General features: G+C 45.5%; 1 protein-coding gene across 4 annotated transcripts in view; it reads right to left on the bottom strand.

The window, feature by feature from the left end:
- The window catches only part of LOC144591043 (amyloid-beta A4 precursor protein-binding family A member 1-like), a 113,578-nt gene that overhangs the window by 57,718 nt on the left and 38,932 nt on the right, over nucleotides 1-16,928 (bottom strand). For all 4 annotated transcript variants that reach the window (XM_078395396.1, XM_078395390.1, XM_078395384.1 and 1 more), the window contains one exon: nucleotides 5,174-6,339. In XM_078395396.1, the coding sequence (XP_078251522.1) occupies nucleotides 5,174-6,286 (1,113 nt within the window). In that variant the 5' untranslated portion in view covers nucleotides 6,287-6,339. The remainder of the gene's footprint in view (nucleotides 1-5,173; nucleotides 6,340-16,928) is intronic.

The following is a 16,928-nucleotide window of genomic DNA, read 5'->3' as shown; positions in this document are numbered from 1 at the left end:
TAGGAATGATGCCATGAAGTTGGAAAGGGTGCAGAGAACATTTATGAGGATGTTGCCAGGACTTAAGTGCCTGAGCCTTCGGAGGGGGAGGCAGGCTAGTATTCCATTCCTTAGAGTGTAGAAAGCTGAGGAGTGGTCTTATAAAGGTATATAAAATCATGAGGGGAATAGATAGGGTGAATGCATAGAATCTTTTACACAAGGTAGGGGAAATCAGGAACTCAAGAACACAGTTTTAAGAGGGAAAGAATTTAATCAGAACTCGAGGGGCAACATTTACCACACAGGATAATAATAATAATAATAATGCATTTTATTTATATAGCGCTTTTCATATACTCAAAGACGCTTTACAGAGATTTTGAGAACATAGGGAAATGAATAAATAGATAAATAAGTAAATAAATAAATGAACAGAGAAAGGAGACAGAAGGTGAGGTGACCTTCAGTGGTTGAAGGCAGTACTGAACAGGTGAGACTTCAGCGATGTTTTGAATGTGGTGAGTGTGGAGGAGTCTCTAACGGTTTGGGGTAGTGAGTTCCATAGGGTGGGAGCAGCGATGGAGAAAGCCCTGTCCCCCCAGGATCTGAGTTTGGTCCGGATGTGGGGGGATAGGAGATTGGCAGCGGCAGAGCGGAGGGTGCAGGTGGGAGTGTGCCTGTGGAGGAGGTCGGTCAGGTAGGATGGGGCCAGGTTATGGAGGGCTTTGTAGGTTATGAGGATTTTGTACTGGATTCTCTGGGGGATGGGGAGCCAGTGGAGTTTATAAAGGACGGGGGTGATATGGTCACGGATCGCGGTGTGTGTGAGTAGACGGGCAGCGGAGTTTTGAATGTATTGAAGTTTATTGATGATTTTTGAGGGTGCGCCATAGAGGAGGCTGTTGCAGTAGTCCAGACGGGAGGTGATGAAGGCGTGGATGAGGGTTTCTGCAGCTGTGGAGGAGAGGGATGGACGGAGACGGGCAATGTTTTTGAGGTGGAAGAAAGATGTGCTGGGTATATGGAACGAGCTGCCAGAGGAGGTAGTTGGGGCAGGTACTATAGCAATATTTAAGACATTTGGGCAGATACATTGATGGAAAAGTTTTATATGGATATGTGGGTCACACACAGGTAAATCAAGAGTATCTGTGGAGGGAGAGCGATTTTGCTCCAGAATCCCACATCTGTAGTCTTTTGTACCTCCATATCAATAGTGTCTGAAACAAGGCTGGATTCTGTATTGATACAGTTAATCTTAACATGCATCCTACAGAGGGATATTCCCTTAGTTTGCAGTTATCTTCTCTGCCTAAGGAACTAAAGATGCATTTGAAGCAATTGACCTGCTACAAACACAGGAGCTCTACTTCAGTGGGCAGAGAAAGCTTAATCTCACTGTCCATTCTCCTCATAATCAGACATCTCGCTGAAACTAGCAGCGTAGAACTAACAGCATTTAAATGGCTACCTGATCATGTACGAGAAGAAAAAGTTAAACTGGATTAGTTTGTATACTGTAAAAATTGCTGCCAGGCAAGAACTAATATTGGGTCACAAAGGTGACTGTATAACTACATGACAGCAAAAGAATACCATAATTGGAAGTTAAATCAAAACCAAGCACCATTTGTGGTCATCAGCATCATCACTGCTGTCTACGTGCCGAGTGCTTTCTGTTTTTCTATTAAACGATAATATTTACCATTGGGGAAGGTTTTCCTCTCGCAGAAGATCAGGGCAGCTCTCAATGATGCCAGGTCAATATTTATCCTGGCTCATCATTTAAAGAGGTCATCGTGTCATTATTACACTGTTGTTTGTGGGAGCTTGTTCTATAACAATTAGCTTCCACGATTACTACATATCAAATGGTGAATGCATGTCAGAAAAGTCAATAAAACGGCAAAAACAAACCACACATGTTGCGAAAGATGCTATAAAAATAGTCATTAATTTACTTTCATTCTTAACAATGTAGATAAGGATATTATTGCTTGTGCCTTTATACCGCCCCCAGCAGTTCCTCAAGCTACAATGTGCTAATGAGCAACAGTCAGGTTTAGTGGGTTAGTTGGGATAAATATTGGACGGGACAGTGGGGAGACCAATCCTTCTGCTCTTCAGAATAGTGTGCGATCTTTTACCTCTACGTGCGGGAACAAATGGGCCATTGATTTAACTTATCCTGAAAGGGAGGCAAGTTCAACCCTTGCAGTGTTCCCACAGTCCTGCTGGCCTGGGTTTCTGCTCGAGTCTCCCAAGTATGACATGAACTCATAATCTTCTGACCCAAGAGGTGATACGGCCCTGCTCGCTGAAGCAAGGTACAGTGAACACCGAGACTCAGGTCACTGTAACCAATTCAAATGGTGTAAGCTTGCCGAAAGTGGCCATTTGCGAACTTTCCAGAAAATTCCTACCCCCTCTTTCTTCAGTCTCAAGAACAAGTAGAAGGAAATTCAATTAGGAAAAAGAATTCTATCAAAATATCAAGAATAAAAACATAATTGAATCAGGAGGAGGTCAGTCACCCCTTTGTGCCAGCTCTGCCTTTTAATAAGATTGCAGATATTTTACCTCAGCACCACTTTACTGCACTGACCTTGTACCCTTGATTCCTTTAATACCCCAAAATCTGTTTCTACATAACACTAATATATTTTGAATGTACTCAGCCACTGAGACTCCATTGCCATCTTGGGTAAAGAATTGCAAAGATTCGCTCCCCATGGTTGAAGAAATTTCTCCTCGTCTTCATCCCTTACTTTGAGGCACTGACCCAGTTAAGGGTGATGTCAAGTCCAAGACCCTTAACTCGACACATTTCAATGAGCTAACCTCTCGTTCTACCCAAGAGAGGATTGGCCTTGTCTGGTTAATCTTTCCCCTAAAGGACAAATCCACCATCGCAAGAGTCAATCTAGTGAATTTTCACTGCATTTCCACCATCACAAGGATATCCTCCCTTACAATAGGGAGACCAGATTTTGCACAATATCTTAGTTGCAGTCTCACCCTATATTATAGGGACAATAATGCTTACTCTTGTCCTCAAATCTTCTTACAATAAAAATCAACAAACTTCTTAACTGCTTTCTGTTACTGCATGTTACCATTAGAACTCCTGTACACCCATGCACAAGATGGACACCTAAGTCCCTCTGGACTTCAACATCTCTTAATCTCTCATGATTAAAAAAACCTCCATATTTTTATAGAAACATAGAAAATAGGTGCAGGAGTAGACCATTCAGCCCTTCGAGCCAGCACCGCCATGGCTGATCATCTAAAATCAGTACCCCGTTCCTGCTTTTTCCCCCATATCCCTCGATTCCTTTAGTCCTAAGAGCTAAATCTAACTCTCTCTTGAAAACATCCAGTGAATTGGCCTCCACTGTCTTCTGTGGCAGAGAATTCCACAGATTCACAACTCTCTGCGTGAAGAAGTTTTTCCTCATCTCAGTTCTAAATGACCTACCCCTTATTCTTAAACTGTGATGCATGGTTCTGGGCTCCCCCAACATCGGGAACATTTTTCCTGCATCTAGCCTGTCCAATCTCAAGAATTTTATGTGTTTCTATAAGATCCCCTCTCATCCTTCTAAATTCCAGTGACTGCAAGCCCAGTCGACGCATTCTTTCATCATATGTCAGTCCCGCCATCCCGGGAATTAATGGTGAACCTATGCTACATTCCCTCAATTGCAAGAATGTCCTTCCTCAAATTAGGAGACCAAAACTGCACACCATACTCCAGGTGTGGTCTCACTAGGGCCCTGTATAACTGCAGTAGGATCTTCTTACTCCTAAACTCAAATCCTCTCGCAATGAAGACCAATATGCCATTAGCTTTCTTCACTGCCTCCTGCACCTGCATGCTTACTTTCAGTAACTGATGTACAAGGACACCCAAGTCTCATTGCTCCTCCCCTTTTCCTAACCTGACACCATTCAGATAATAATCTGCCTTCCTGTTCTTGCCACCAAAGTGGATAACCTCAGATTTATCCCCATTATACTGCATCTGCAATGCATCTGCCCACTCACCCAACCTATCCAGCCTCATAGCATCCTCCTCACAGCTCACTCTGCCACCCAGCTTTGTGTCATCCACAAACTTGGAGATGTTACATTTAATTCCCTCGTCTAAATCGTTAATATATATTGTAAATAACTGGGGTCCCGCAAGGCGAGGTGCTGGGACCCTAGTTCCCTAGGGTTCCAGCACCGAGCTTTGCGGGACCCCACTAGTCACTGCCTGCCATTCTGAAAAGGACCCGTTAATTCCTACTCTTCGCTTCCTGTCTGCCAACCAGTTCTCTATCTATGCCAATACCCTACGCTCTAATTTTGTACACTAATCTCTTGTGTGGAACCTTGTCAAAGGCTTTTTGAAAGTCCAGATACACCACATCCACTGGCTCCCCATTATCCATTCTACTTGTTACATCCTCAAAAAATTCCAGATTAGTCAAGCATGATTTCCCCTTCATAAATCCGTCCTGACTTTGACCGATCCTGTAACAGCTTTCCAAATGCGCTGCATCTTTAATAATCGACTCAAACATTTTCCCCACTACCGATGTACGGCTAACTGGTCTATAATTCCCCTAGTTCTCTCTCCCTCCTTTCTTAAAAAGTGGGGTCACATTGGCGACCTTCCAGTAGTGATCCAGAGTCTATAGAACATTGGAAATGTTATTTTTCATTGGAGAGCATGACCTCACATTTTTCCACGTTACATTTTGTCACATCATTACCTTTTTACTTACTCTGTTTATATCACACTAAAACTTCTCTCCATCCTCCTCATAGTCTACCCTGCCACCTAGCTATGCATCATCAGCAAACTTGGATATAATACACTTGATTCCCTCATTCAAATCATTGCAAAAATCGGGTCTGCAGCACCATTCCCAGGGGCACCAGCACCAGTCACAGCTTGCCAACACGGGTTTCCTTGATTGGACTTTACGGGCTTTCCCTTGCACTAAACGTTATTCTCTTATCATGAGAATAGCTCAATTGTAATCATGTATCGTCTTTCCGCTGGCTGGTTAGCACACAACAAAAGCTTTTCACCGTAACTTTGTACATGTAACAATAAACTAAACTGAACTGAAGTGTTACACCATGCTGCATGGTACCTCAAGAATGCTTGCAAAGTACAAAGATTTTGGGTACTTACATCTCCTTCCATTACCATTTGGATTTCACATTCTGCCGTGGGACTAACGTCTTGGCGCATTACCCAGATCGGTTCTGCTGGCTCATCAGGAGTGTAAGGTGATCGGATTGTTCTGGTCTTCACCTCTTCAATGGCTTCCTTGATATCCTTAATGGCTAATGATATGGCATCCCTCTGTTCTCTGGTGTGCCTCACAACCTCCCCCAGACCCGTGGAAGAGACAGAGCGTGAGTTCATGGCCAAGGTGGGGTCTTCGTTCTCCGAGTTCTGTTCGGCCTCGGGCATGTCCTCGCAGGCTTGTCCAAGGCTATGGGAGCTCATGCTCTCCTTCACCTCAGCGACAATCTGGTCGATGTCTTCCTCCTGCTCGTAACTGTCCATGCGGGGGTAGGGCGCAAACTCGGCCTCCTTCTCTGGGCTGTCCGACTCGTTGTCCGAGCGCTCGTCGTAGTGATGGAGCCTGGCGCCGAGGGCCTCCTTGCGGTAATTCTCCGCCTCCTCCCTCTCCCGCTTGTACAGCTGCAGGTTCTCTCTCCCGTCTGTCTCGGGGGCTTCCACGATCTCCTCGTAGACGTGCTCCTGAGCCGAATAGTCATCGTAGGGCTCGGAGTACTGGTCTTCGTCGCCGTGGCGATAGGCCCGGTGGGTGTAGACGTAGCCGGCGTAGGCCGAGCTCCCCAGGTCTTCGTAGTCCACCACTTCGAAGCGCTGGGCGGCGGGCAGGTCACGGGAGGCAGCGGCCGCTTCCACATGCTCGGACTCAGCCTGCTCCGTGTACTCCTCCGCCTCCGGGCGGCAGTGGATGGCGTAGGACTTCTCGTCCTCCTCACTCTCGGGCAGTCTCTCCCGGGAGCCGAAGGGCTCGGCCTGGGGGCACAGCACGTCTCCCTCGGCCCGGTCCGTGTGGTTGTGGAAGCCACTCTCGGTGCTGGCCGACCTGGCCAGGGTTCCCTCCTCCTCGCCGCCTCCGTGAGGCCCCCGCTTGGCGCTGTGGTCACATGACCTGCCCCCTCCCCCGGCCTCCTCCTCCAGGTGCTGCAGGTCGGCTTCCACCGCCTCGTTCAGCTCCCCACTCCCGGTGTCCTCATCTACCACGTCCTCTGGCTTGTCCATCTCGGAATCCCAAGCACAGCCCGTCTACGTCAACAACATCCCGTTGGGAGAGGCTGGAACACAAAAACAAGAGCAAAACAAGAATATAAAGACTGCACTGGAGACAATTGGCATAAATACAGCTCCTTGAAAGAGCTGACACAAGTACAATTGGCCACAGTAAGGCCACGCAACTTAAAAGCAACTACATCTGTTGACGCAGCCAGCATCTATTTCCTCTCTCTAATTGCTCTTCGGACGATGGCAGTGAGCTGCCCGCTTTTGAATGGTGGCCGAGCTTCTGGTGAATGTCTCGTACCCTGACCGTGCTTATTTCACTCTTACCATCGAGAAGGTGGTACAGGAGTCTGAAAACTGTGACCACCAGGTTCAAGAATAACCTCCTCCCAACAACCATCGATTGCTTGAACACTGCACAACACCAACCTCAACTATGAACTGTCTTTGGTTCCACTAAGGTCTGTTTTTTGGGGGGCGGGAGAGTTTTTTTAAAGATTAGTATTGGAGAGTTATTAATTTATGGAATTTTTCTTTATCACATACTTTCTGTGCATTAACTTTACAAACCTGTTAGGCCACTGCAAGTAAAAATGTCATTGTTCAGTTGTTGGTTCACACGACCATTAAACAATGTTGTGTAGGAAAGAACTGCAGATGCTGGTTTAAATCAAAGATAGACACAAAATGCTGGAGTAACTCAGCGGGACAGGCAGCATCTCTGGAGAGAGGGAATGGGTGACATTTCGGGTCGAGACTCTTCTTCAGACTTCTTCACTCTGAAGAAGGGTCTCAACCCGAAACATCACCCATTCCCTCTCTCCAGAGATGCTGCCTGTCCCGCTGAGTTACTCCAGCATTTTGTGTTAAGCTTCGAATTAAACAATGTTGTTGGGCTGGGAGTTCCAGGACTTGCACCCAGTGCCTGCAGGAACTGCAACTAAATCTAAAAGACCGATATGTGAATTGGGGGGTGTTTTCCGGTTGTTGGCAATGCCAAGCAACTCCCCAGGATCATTCTTTGAATAATGATTACACACAATAGAGCGAGTAGAGAGGAGAATCACTGGGATGTTGCTTGGGTTGGAGTATTTGAGTTCCAAGGTAAGATTAGGTTGGCTGGGTTTGTTTCCCCTGCAGATAAGGCAGAGGTTCTAATTGTCTATCCTATCTGTGGCCCTCATGATTTTGCACAGTTTTATCAGGTCTCCCCTCAACTTCCGACACTTCAGAGAAAACAATCCTGTGGATCTTAAAAAGGAAATCGTTGGGGAGTAGTTCAGGAAAGGAATTCTAAATAATGTGTGTTCATTTGTGTTCAGGGGCAGCAGGGTTACACAGCGGTAGAGTTGCTGCCTTGCAGCGCCAGAGACCCAGATTCGATCTTGACTATGGGTGCTGTCTGTACGGAGTTTGTACGTTCTCCCTCTACCGCATGGGTTTTCTCCGGGTGCTCTATGTTCCTCCCACATTCCAAAGACGTACAGGTTTGTAGGTTAATTGGCTTCGGTAAAGATTGTAAATTGCCCCTAGTGTGCAGGATAGTGCATGTGTACGGGGTGATCGCTGGTCGGTGGACTCGATGCACAGAAGGGCCTGTTTGTGTGCTGTATCTCTAAACTAACATAAACTAAACTGTGCAGTTTCCATTTTGACAGTAGCAGAGAAACGTCCAAGGGGAAGTGGGATTAACACAAGAAAGGAATAAAAGGAATGCCAACAAAGAATTGAAGAGGATTGGGAGGCCTGTGTGGATGTTCAACACAAGCATCTAAGAATTAGGCCCCCATCCAATTGACTCTATTTCAATGAGTGAGGACATGCAGAGAAGTGGGGGGGGGGGGGGGGGGGGTAAGAAATGCAGGTGACACAAGGTGCAAGAATTACAGGAACCTTGCTTTGGGGCTTTAACTGAGAAAACAGCAGGTCATGCCAATACCCAACCATGCTTGTGTAGGGAGATGCTGGTTTAAACCAAAGATAGACACAAAATGCAGGTATAACTCAGCGGGATTGGCAGCATCTCAGACCCGATCCGAAACATCACCCATTCCTTCACTCCAGAGATGTTGTCTGTCCTGCTGAGTTACTCCAGCACTTTTGTGTCTATCTTTGGTCCCAACCATGCATTCTGTGTCCTTGTCAATCCATGAGTCCACATCCTGCCAGGAACCTCCATTGAGGACAGGATACAATTAATTCTCTCCCCCATTGAGAATGGGAAGATTTATAAACTGGCATCAAATGAAACTGAAACAAGCCATATATTAATCAATGTTTTCAAGACACCTGTGGTGTGAAGAGATTAAGCATATTCAGACGGTAATAGAAAACTATAATAGAAAACTATTTTTAAATTTTATTTTCTCAGTTCACTCAGTTGCAAAATCACAAGGTTGTTAATAGCAACGTCTATCAGAGTGGTGTCACAATGAAAAGGAAAAGTACATTGCTGCTCCTGAAGGTTATTTTCAGCTTCACTGAATTTGTTTAAAGACTCTCCATTACACCAGAACACTTTACTCTATCCTCTGACAAGATTTCTGCAGTCGTCAAATTCTGCCCACTTTTGTTGTACAGTAGTGAACTAGATGAGTCTGAAGGGTCTCGATCTAAAACGTCACCCATTCCTTCTCTTCAGAGATGCTGCCTATCCCGCTGAGTTACTCTGGCATTTTGTGAGTTTTATAATGATCATTGCTGAGAATTTTTATTTAAATTCCAAATGTTTATTTAAATACCAATTTTTAATTAAATTCCAAATGTGCTTAATCATGCAAAGTTAAGTTGACTTTTGATTATTTGAACTTACGACCCTAGATAAATGGAACGCACTTTTGCTTGCTAGTCCACTAACCGAACAACTGAGCTGAAGAAGGGTCCCAACCCGAAACTTCACCTAGCCATGTTCTCCTGAGCCTAACCCGCTGAATTAGTCCAACACTTTGTCTTTTTTTTATACTGTATAACTGAATTCCCCACTGTGAGCCAGTAAGATGGCAGGGCCCAGCTCGAGTGCTGGAGACAAAACTGAACCATTGTTCATCCAACTAGCAGTTCCGAGAAGACGGCTGGTTTCTGCTTGCTCCTAAGATGTCACCATTGTCAAAGTCATTCAATTCACTCCACAGAATATGTCTGGGAACAATGGATAGGCTATGGGACCAGCTGTTAATTATCCCAGCTCTAGGATATCACTGCAAGAGCTCATCAGGGCAGTGTCCTGGGCCCATCCATCTTGATCTGCTTCAATGATCTTCCTTTGCTCATAAAGTCAGAAGTAGGGTGTCTACCGATGACTATGGATGTGGGGTGCCTGCTCTACTGGATACAAGATTGAACAACTGCGAGCACATTCAGCCAGTATTGCTGGCTGTAGGTTCTTACAAAGGTTTAGTCTTGCCTCCAGACTTGACTCAAGCTGGGCCCTGTTATCTTATTAGCTCCCAGTGTTGAGCTCAAAGGCACAGAGAGATAAACGAGTTAGGTTACTGGACTAGTAGGAAAAATTCAGGGATATTGCTCTTGAATCGAATTCAATTCCAATTGTAATGCCACTGAAAATGAAGCAGTCCATGTCTGCAATACCAGGAAAAGATTTAGGCATGTGTAGAAAAAGAAGATATATACATATGCTGGAGTAACTCAGCGGGTCAGGCAACATCTCCGGAGAAGACAGCAGCAGGCAGCAACTCAGAAGAAGGGTTCCGACCCCAAATGTCACCTATTCCTTTTCTCCAGAGATGCTGCCTGACCAGCTGAGTTACTCCAGCGTTTTGTGTCTATCTTCAAGTTTTGAGCACGGACTGAGAAGTGGCAAGTAGCATTTATCTTGCCTAAGTATCAAGCAACGGCATTCTCTCTCCTCCCCTCTTCCATCGGGCACAAGAAAAGAAAACTTGAAAGCACATACCAATACCAACAATTGATTTCCTGCTGGTGTCAGACTCTTGAATAGACCTGGGAATCATAGGCTAGGAATGAATTTCCAATCTACTTCAATGCAGCCCTTGCATTTTTTAAATCTGCACTTTCTCTGCAACCGTGACATCATATTCTCCACTCCATTGCCTGTCCATTGTTTATCTTCTCTTTTGCATCACCTAATATACTCGCTTATCATATGATTTAGTTTTAATTTTAGAGATACAGCGTGCAAACAGGCCCTTTGGCCCAGAGTTTGTGCCAACTAGCAATCACCCATACCCTACACACTAGGGACAATTTGCAGAAGCCAGTTAACTTATAAACCTGCACATCTTTGGAATGGGGAAATCCCACGCAGTCACAGGGAGAATGTGCAAGCACCGTACAGACAGACAGCACCCATTGTCAGGATCAAACCCGGGTCTCTGGCGCTGTAAGGCAGTAACTCTACTGCTGCGCCACAGTGCTGCCCCAATATTTCTCACTGTATCTTGATGCATTTGACAGTAATAAACCCATAACAATTGATAGCAAGAGGGCTTTGTGCACTACCCTTGATGTTCAATTGCATTACCATTCCTGAGATCCCCAATGTTCTGAGGGTCACCATTGATAAGTCAGTTCAGCCAACCACAAAGATTCCCTGGCTACCAGAATACAGAGGCTGGGCACCCTGATGCGTGTGACTCAATTTCTGACTCTCCAAAGACTTTCCTCAAGCACAAGGCAGGCATGTGATGAAATGCTCTGCGTTAGTCTGGATGAGCACAGCTCCAATAACACCCAAGAAGCTCAACAATAAAAAAGACAAAGCTTCCCACTTGATTTACATCGCATCCATCACCCAAAACAGTAATTCCCTCAACCATTTGCGAACCACCAAGGCTACAGTGTGATCCACGCACAAAATACCACAAAATTACGTACCCAGGTTATTTCAACAGCGCCTCCCAAACCCATGACGTCTAACGATAAGTAGCTGAAGGGTTTCAGGTGCACAGGAACACCACCATCAACATGCACCCTGAAGGAAATTCTTCATCGCAACAGGGTCTAAATCCTCAAGCTCCCTCCTTGTCAGCACCTTGATCAGAAGAACTGCAGTAGTTCAAGGCGGCAGCAGCAGCCCACCACCAGCGTCTCAAGGGTAATTAGGGATGGGCAATAAATGCAGGGCTTTGCAATGGATGCCAGGCTCCGCTCAGTTATGATAATATTCAGCATGGTAGCAATGTGCTAAAAGATCTCCAAGGATGCCATGAATTTCCATATTACCATGAAAAGACTTAAAATTATTGGGACAATTATTGCAAACTCCCTCCCTAACTGGCAGCAAACAAACCAAGACATCCCCTTTCTACCAGAAAACAAGATGAAGGGAACATCTTCATTGGAGACATTTGACCACTCCAACTTCCACAATCACCTTTCAGTTCATTGCATACCTGACCTTTGAGCAAGTGATTATCAGTGCCAGTCCCTGCCCCTATTCCATAAACCTTGTGAACTTTAAGTCAGTTTTTTTAGAGATAATCAGGCCCTTCGGCCCACCGAGTCTGCACTGCCCAACGATCCCTGCACATTAACACTATCCTACACACACTAGGGACAATTTACACATACACCAAGCCAATTAACCTACAAACCTATACGTCTTTGGAGTGTGGGAGGAAACTGAAGATCTCAGACGAAACGCGGGGAGAACGTACAAACTCGTAGTCAACACCCATAGTCAGGATCGAACCTGGGTCTCCGGCGCTGCAAGCGCCCTTAGGCACAGCGCCGTACCGCTGTGCCACTGTGCCGCCCTGGCCACCTAGTTGTTTTCGTTGACCGCGGGTGTGAGTGGGGCAATGATCAGGAAAAGTGACATGATCTTCTGCAGAGAGCTTGACAGGAGGGCAAGGTGGACTTGGTGATAGAGATCGACAAGGTGACAAAGGCGGCGTTTGGCATGCTTGCCTTCATTGGTCAGGCCAAGAGTTGGGACATCATTTACAACTCTACAAGATGTTGGTCAGTTTGTATTTGGAGTCATGCAGAGTTCTGGATGCCCATTAGGCCCATGAAAGGATGTCATTCTGGAAAAAGTGCAGAAAAGATTCATAAAGATGTTCCCTAGGCAGAAGGTCTTGGGTTATAAAGAGTGGATAGGCTGAAACTTTGTTCCATGGAGCATGGAAGACTTGTTGAGGTTGATAAAATCATGAGGTGCACAGATAAGGTGAATGGTCATAGTCTTTCCCACAGGATAGCAGAGTCTAACATCAGGGGGCATAGGTCTAAGGTGTGAGGGAAAGGGTCTAAAAGGGACCAGAGGGTCAACCTTTTCACACAGAAGGTGGTGGATTTATGCAATGAACTGCCAGAGGAAGTGAGGGGGGGGGGTTAGAGGCACATAAAATTACAAAGTTTAAAAGATGTTTACACGAGGACAGGGATAGTCAAGGTTTAAAGGGAAATGGATCAAATGCAGGCAAATGAGACCAGCACAGGTAGTTGAGCACGGATGAGTTGGGCTGAAGGGACTGTTTCTGTGCTAAATAACTCTATGACTCTGGAGATGCAAATTGCTGAAGCATTTTCATTTCACAGGGTCCGCTTCCTCATTGGCAAGAAAATGGCTGAGTAAGCTGCTGCTCTGGGGTTTACACCATAGCTGGATGTGTGAAGGTGAGGCAGGAGAAATGTTTCAAGCAAAAACTCCTACTGACTGTAGAAAGTGTGCTTATCGCTTTTGGCAGTGTTTGTATACAAATGCTGTTCGATGGCATCTCACGATGGAAGCTTTCAGATGCAGATGCTGGAGAGATAATTAGTATTTAGAGCTTGGCACAAAATGCTGGCGTAACAGCAGGACAGGCAGCATCTCAGGAGAGAAGGAATGGGTGATGTTTCGGGTCGGGACCCTTCTTCAGTATTCGGAGCTGCTGGAGAGATAACCAGGATGAGAAAACAGAACAGAAAATGCCAGCAAAACAGAGACGGTTTAAGTCTTTTTTTTGAATGCGAGGTCAAACTGTGCTCCTCGCTGCCTTCTCAGGTTGATGTAAAAGGTTTCCTTCCACTACTTTGAGGAACAGGAGAGATTTCCTTGTGGCCTGGACCTTCACTTTACCCTTCAACCATTTCTAAAATAAATTATCCGGACAGTCTTCACGTTGTTTACAGGAGGAATGGTAACTTGGGAGTGGCTTAGGGAGGGAATTCCAGAGATGAGAACTGTGGTAGCAGAAGGCATGGCATGCAACGGTGGAGCAATATAAACTGGCTGAAGGACGAAGATTCAACAGGAACCTGGAAATACATCTTTTCTTTAAAACAACATTACACGATGATGAGTCTAAGTCCAAGGCACAGGTGTTAAACATCTCATGGGGGAAAAAAGGGATCTCTGGCAACGCGTCATTCCCCCTGGCGAGGAGGGTAAGAAAGGAAGAGAAGGTGCTGTGGACAGGCAGACAAGATTGATGGATGATCCTGCAAAGCTGGAAAATCAATATGCAAAGAGGATCTGAAAAACTCTCCATCCAAAGACAGCAGGTTAGAATCATGGAAACTGGCAGGTCTATTAATTCTCAACCATGTCAGAAGTCTCAACCACAAGACAGCAACGGTCCAATAAATTTTGATGCATTAATCTGCATCAGAACATGTTTTAAAAATAAATTCTACTCTGCAGAAATGCACACTGGACTGGGTGCACTGCAGCACAACAAAGGAAGAACCACGCAATGCAGATTCATGGGATCTAATGCACAACCATTCAGCTAATCATGCCCTGTGGCAGCTTTTTGATTCTTTCATTCTTCATTCATTCCGCTGCCTCCTCCCCCTCTTATCCCTGAAAATGTTAACAAAATCTTCATGTACCTTGCAAATTCCCTTTTAAAGTTACCCATGTATTTGCTTCCATTATCCTTTCTGGCATTGAAATCCAGATCTGAACTCGCCGTGAGGAGAAAGATTCTCATCTCAACCATGGTTCCCCTGATAATTTATTTCAGATTACCCCAGTCACAAACAACAGTTGTATTTATATGGTGTATTTAATGAAGCAAAGCACCTTGGTGCACTTCACAGAACCATTTACAAACAATCCATCTGTTGCTAAAACTTCACTCCCTGCTTCAATTGGCAAATTCTTAGACGTTAGACTTTAGAGATACAGCAATGGAAACAAGCCCTTTGGCCCACTGAGTCCGCGTCGACCAGTGATCACCCCAGGGCGGCACGGTAGCGCAGCGGTAGAGTTGCTGCTTTACAGCGAATGCAGCGCCGGAGACTCAGGTTCGATCCTGACTACGGGTGCTGCACTGTAAGGAGTTTGTACGTTCTCCCCGTGACCTGCGTGGGTTTTATCCGAGATCTTCGGTTTCCTCCCACACTCCAAAGACGTACAGGTATGTAGGTTAATTGGCTGGGTAAATGTAAAAAAAAATTGTCCCTAGTGGGTGTAGGATAGTGTTAATGTACGGGGATCACTGGGCGGCACGGATTTGGAGGGCCGAAAAGGCCTGTTTCCGGCTGTATATATATGATATGATATGATACACCAGCACTATCCCACACACTAGGGATAAAAACTGTAAATTGCCCCTAGTGTGTAGGATAAACTAGTGTACTGGTCGGCGCAGACGCAGTGGGCCTAAAGGCCTGTTTCCACACTGTATCCCTAAAGTGTAAATAGAAATGGATAACTGATGGTCAATGTGGATTCACTGAGCCTGTTTCTGAGGTGTCTCTTTCTGGCTAATCTCCCTTTACCTCCTCCCACGATTCCATCCAGGGACCCCAACAGTCCGTTGTTCTCAGTGTGGACTCCTATATATCGGCATGACCAAGAGCAGACTGGGCGATCGTTTCAATGAACACCTACGCTCAGTCTGCCTTGGCCTACACGATCTCCCAGTTGCCAAACATTTTAACTCCCCTTCCCATACTGATCTTTCTGTCCTGGGGCTCCTCCACTGTCAGAGTGAGGCCACACACAAATTGGAGGAACAGCACCTCATATTTCACGTGGGCAGCTTACAACCCAGTGGTATGAATGTTGATTTCTCTAATTTCAAGTAACCCATGTATTCCCTCCCTCTCTCTCTCTCTCTCTCTGTTCCTCCCCCACCCTAGTCATCCTGCTAGTTTCACTCTTCATATCCCTTCATTATCAACTCTTCCACACCTGACAATGGACCATTGTGGGCTCCACTTTTCCTTGGTCATCGGTGCTGGCTCTGATTTGTTCTGAACCTTTTCATACTTCCAGTTTTCCTCTCCCCTGACTCTCAGTCTAAAATGTCACTATTCCTTTACTCCTGAGATGCTGCCTGACCCGTTGAGTTACTCCAGCATTTTGTGTCTATCTCCAATTAAATTCCATTGGTTCTATAACGTGAGAGAGGAAACTTGCCTTCTTGCCCCAAAGTAGCACCTCATTCCTATCACCAGTTCCCGGTATCAGAGGAATGTCCGCACTAGCAATAATAGAATTCTTGGATCAACATGCACAAAGAAACACAACTCAACAAAACCTCACAGCACCCAGCTGTGAAACAACCGACAACGTTATAATTAGGCAACGCCAAAATCATCCTCTACAATAGCCCTCAACACTGGTGCCTAACAAGGATGTGTTCTCAATCCCCTTCTTTACTCTTTACACACCCATGACTGAGCAGACAAATACAAATCCAACTCAATTTATAAATTTACAGATGACACCACTGCAGTGGGCCAAATAAGGAGACGTAGTAAAAAAAGGAGATTGAGAACCTTGTAACCTGATGCCAAGATAATATTTCCCTCAATATCAGCAAGACAAAAGAGATGGTGATCGACTTCAGGAACCAAAATGGTACACATACTCCAGTGTACATTGGCGGCACCAAAGTAGAGATGGTTGAAAGCTTCAAGTTCCTAAGAGTAAATATCACTGGCAACTTGGACCAGTCATATCAAAGCAATGGCTAAGAAAGCACACCAACACCTCTACTTCCTTAGAAGGCTTAGTAGGATTGGCATGTCCCCAACAACTCTCACCAACTTCTATTGATGCGCCATATGGGATGCATCACAGCATGGTTTGGAAACAGCTCCATCCAAGACCACAATAAATTGCAGAGAATTGTGGACACAGCCCAGACCATCACGCAAACAAACCTCCCTTCCATTGACTCCATTTACACTTCACACTGCCTCGGCAAGGCCACCAACATATTCAAAAGGCGAGTCTCACCCCGGACACTCCCTCTTCTCCCCTCTTCCATCAGGCAAGAGGTACGCACACCTCCAGATTCAGGGACAGTTTCTTCCCAACTGTCAAAAGGCAACTGAACCATCTTATCACCAACTAGAGAGCAGTCATGATAGCACGTGACAAAAAAGCTTTTCAGTACCCATGACAATAAACCAACTAACTAACATAAACAGGATAAGCAGGAGTCAAATTCACATCCAAAGCAGAACTTTAATTCTTGTCCAAACAATGAAAAGGAGATCTTACGTTTCTGACACCCTTTGCAATCAGTGGATCTCACTGAAGTAGCATTGTTGCTGAAACTCTGCAGCCAATTTGCACGTCGCAGGCTCCCATACACAGCAACATGATCATGACCCCAGCAGATAGCCACAAAGCAGGAGCACTAAATCCCAAGGAGTTTTATTTCCAAAGAGCCCCCAACAGGGGCTTGCATTTATATAGCACCTTTAATTGTTCTTC

The sequence above is a fragment of the Rhinoraja longicauda genome, chromosome 3 (assembly GCF_053455715.1).
Source record: "Rhinoraja longicauda isolate Sanriku21f chromosome 3, sRhiLon1.1, whole genome shotgun sequence".
In the NCBI taxonomy this organism is placed as follows: domain Eukaryota; kingdom Metazoa; phylum Chordata; class Chondrichthyes; order Rajiformes; family Arhynchobatidae; genus Rhinoraja; species Rhinoraja longicauda.
This window is presented reverse-complemented; position numbering and strand designations above follow the sequence as displayed.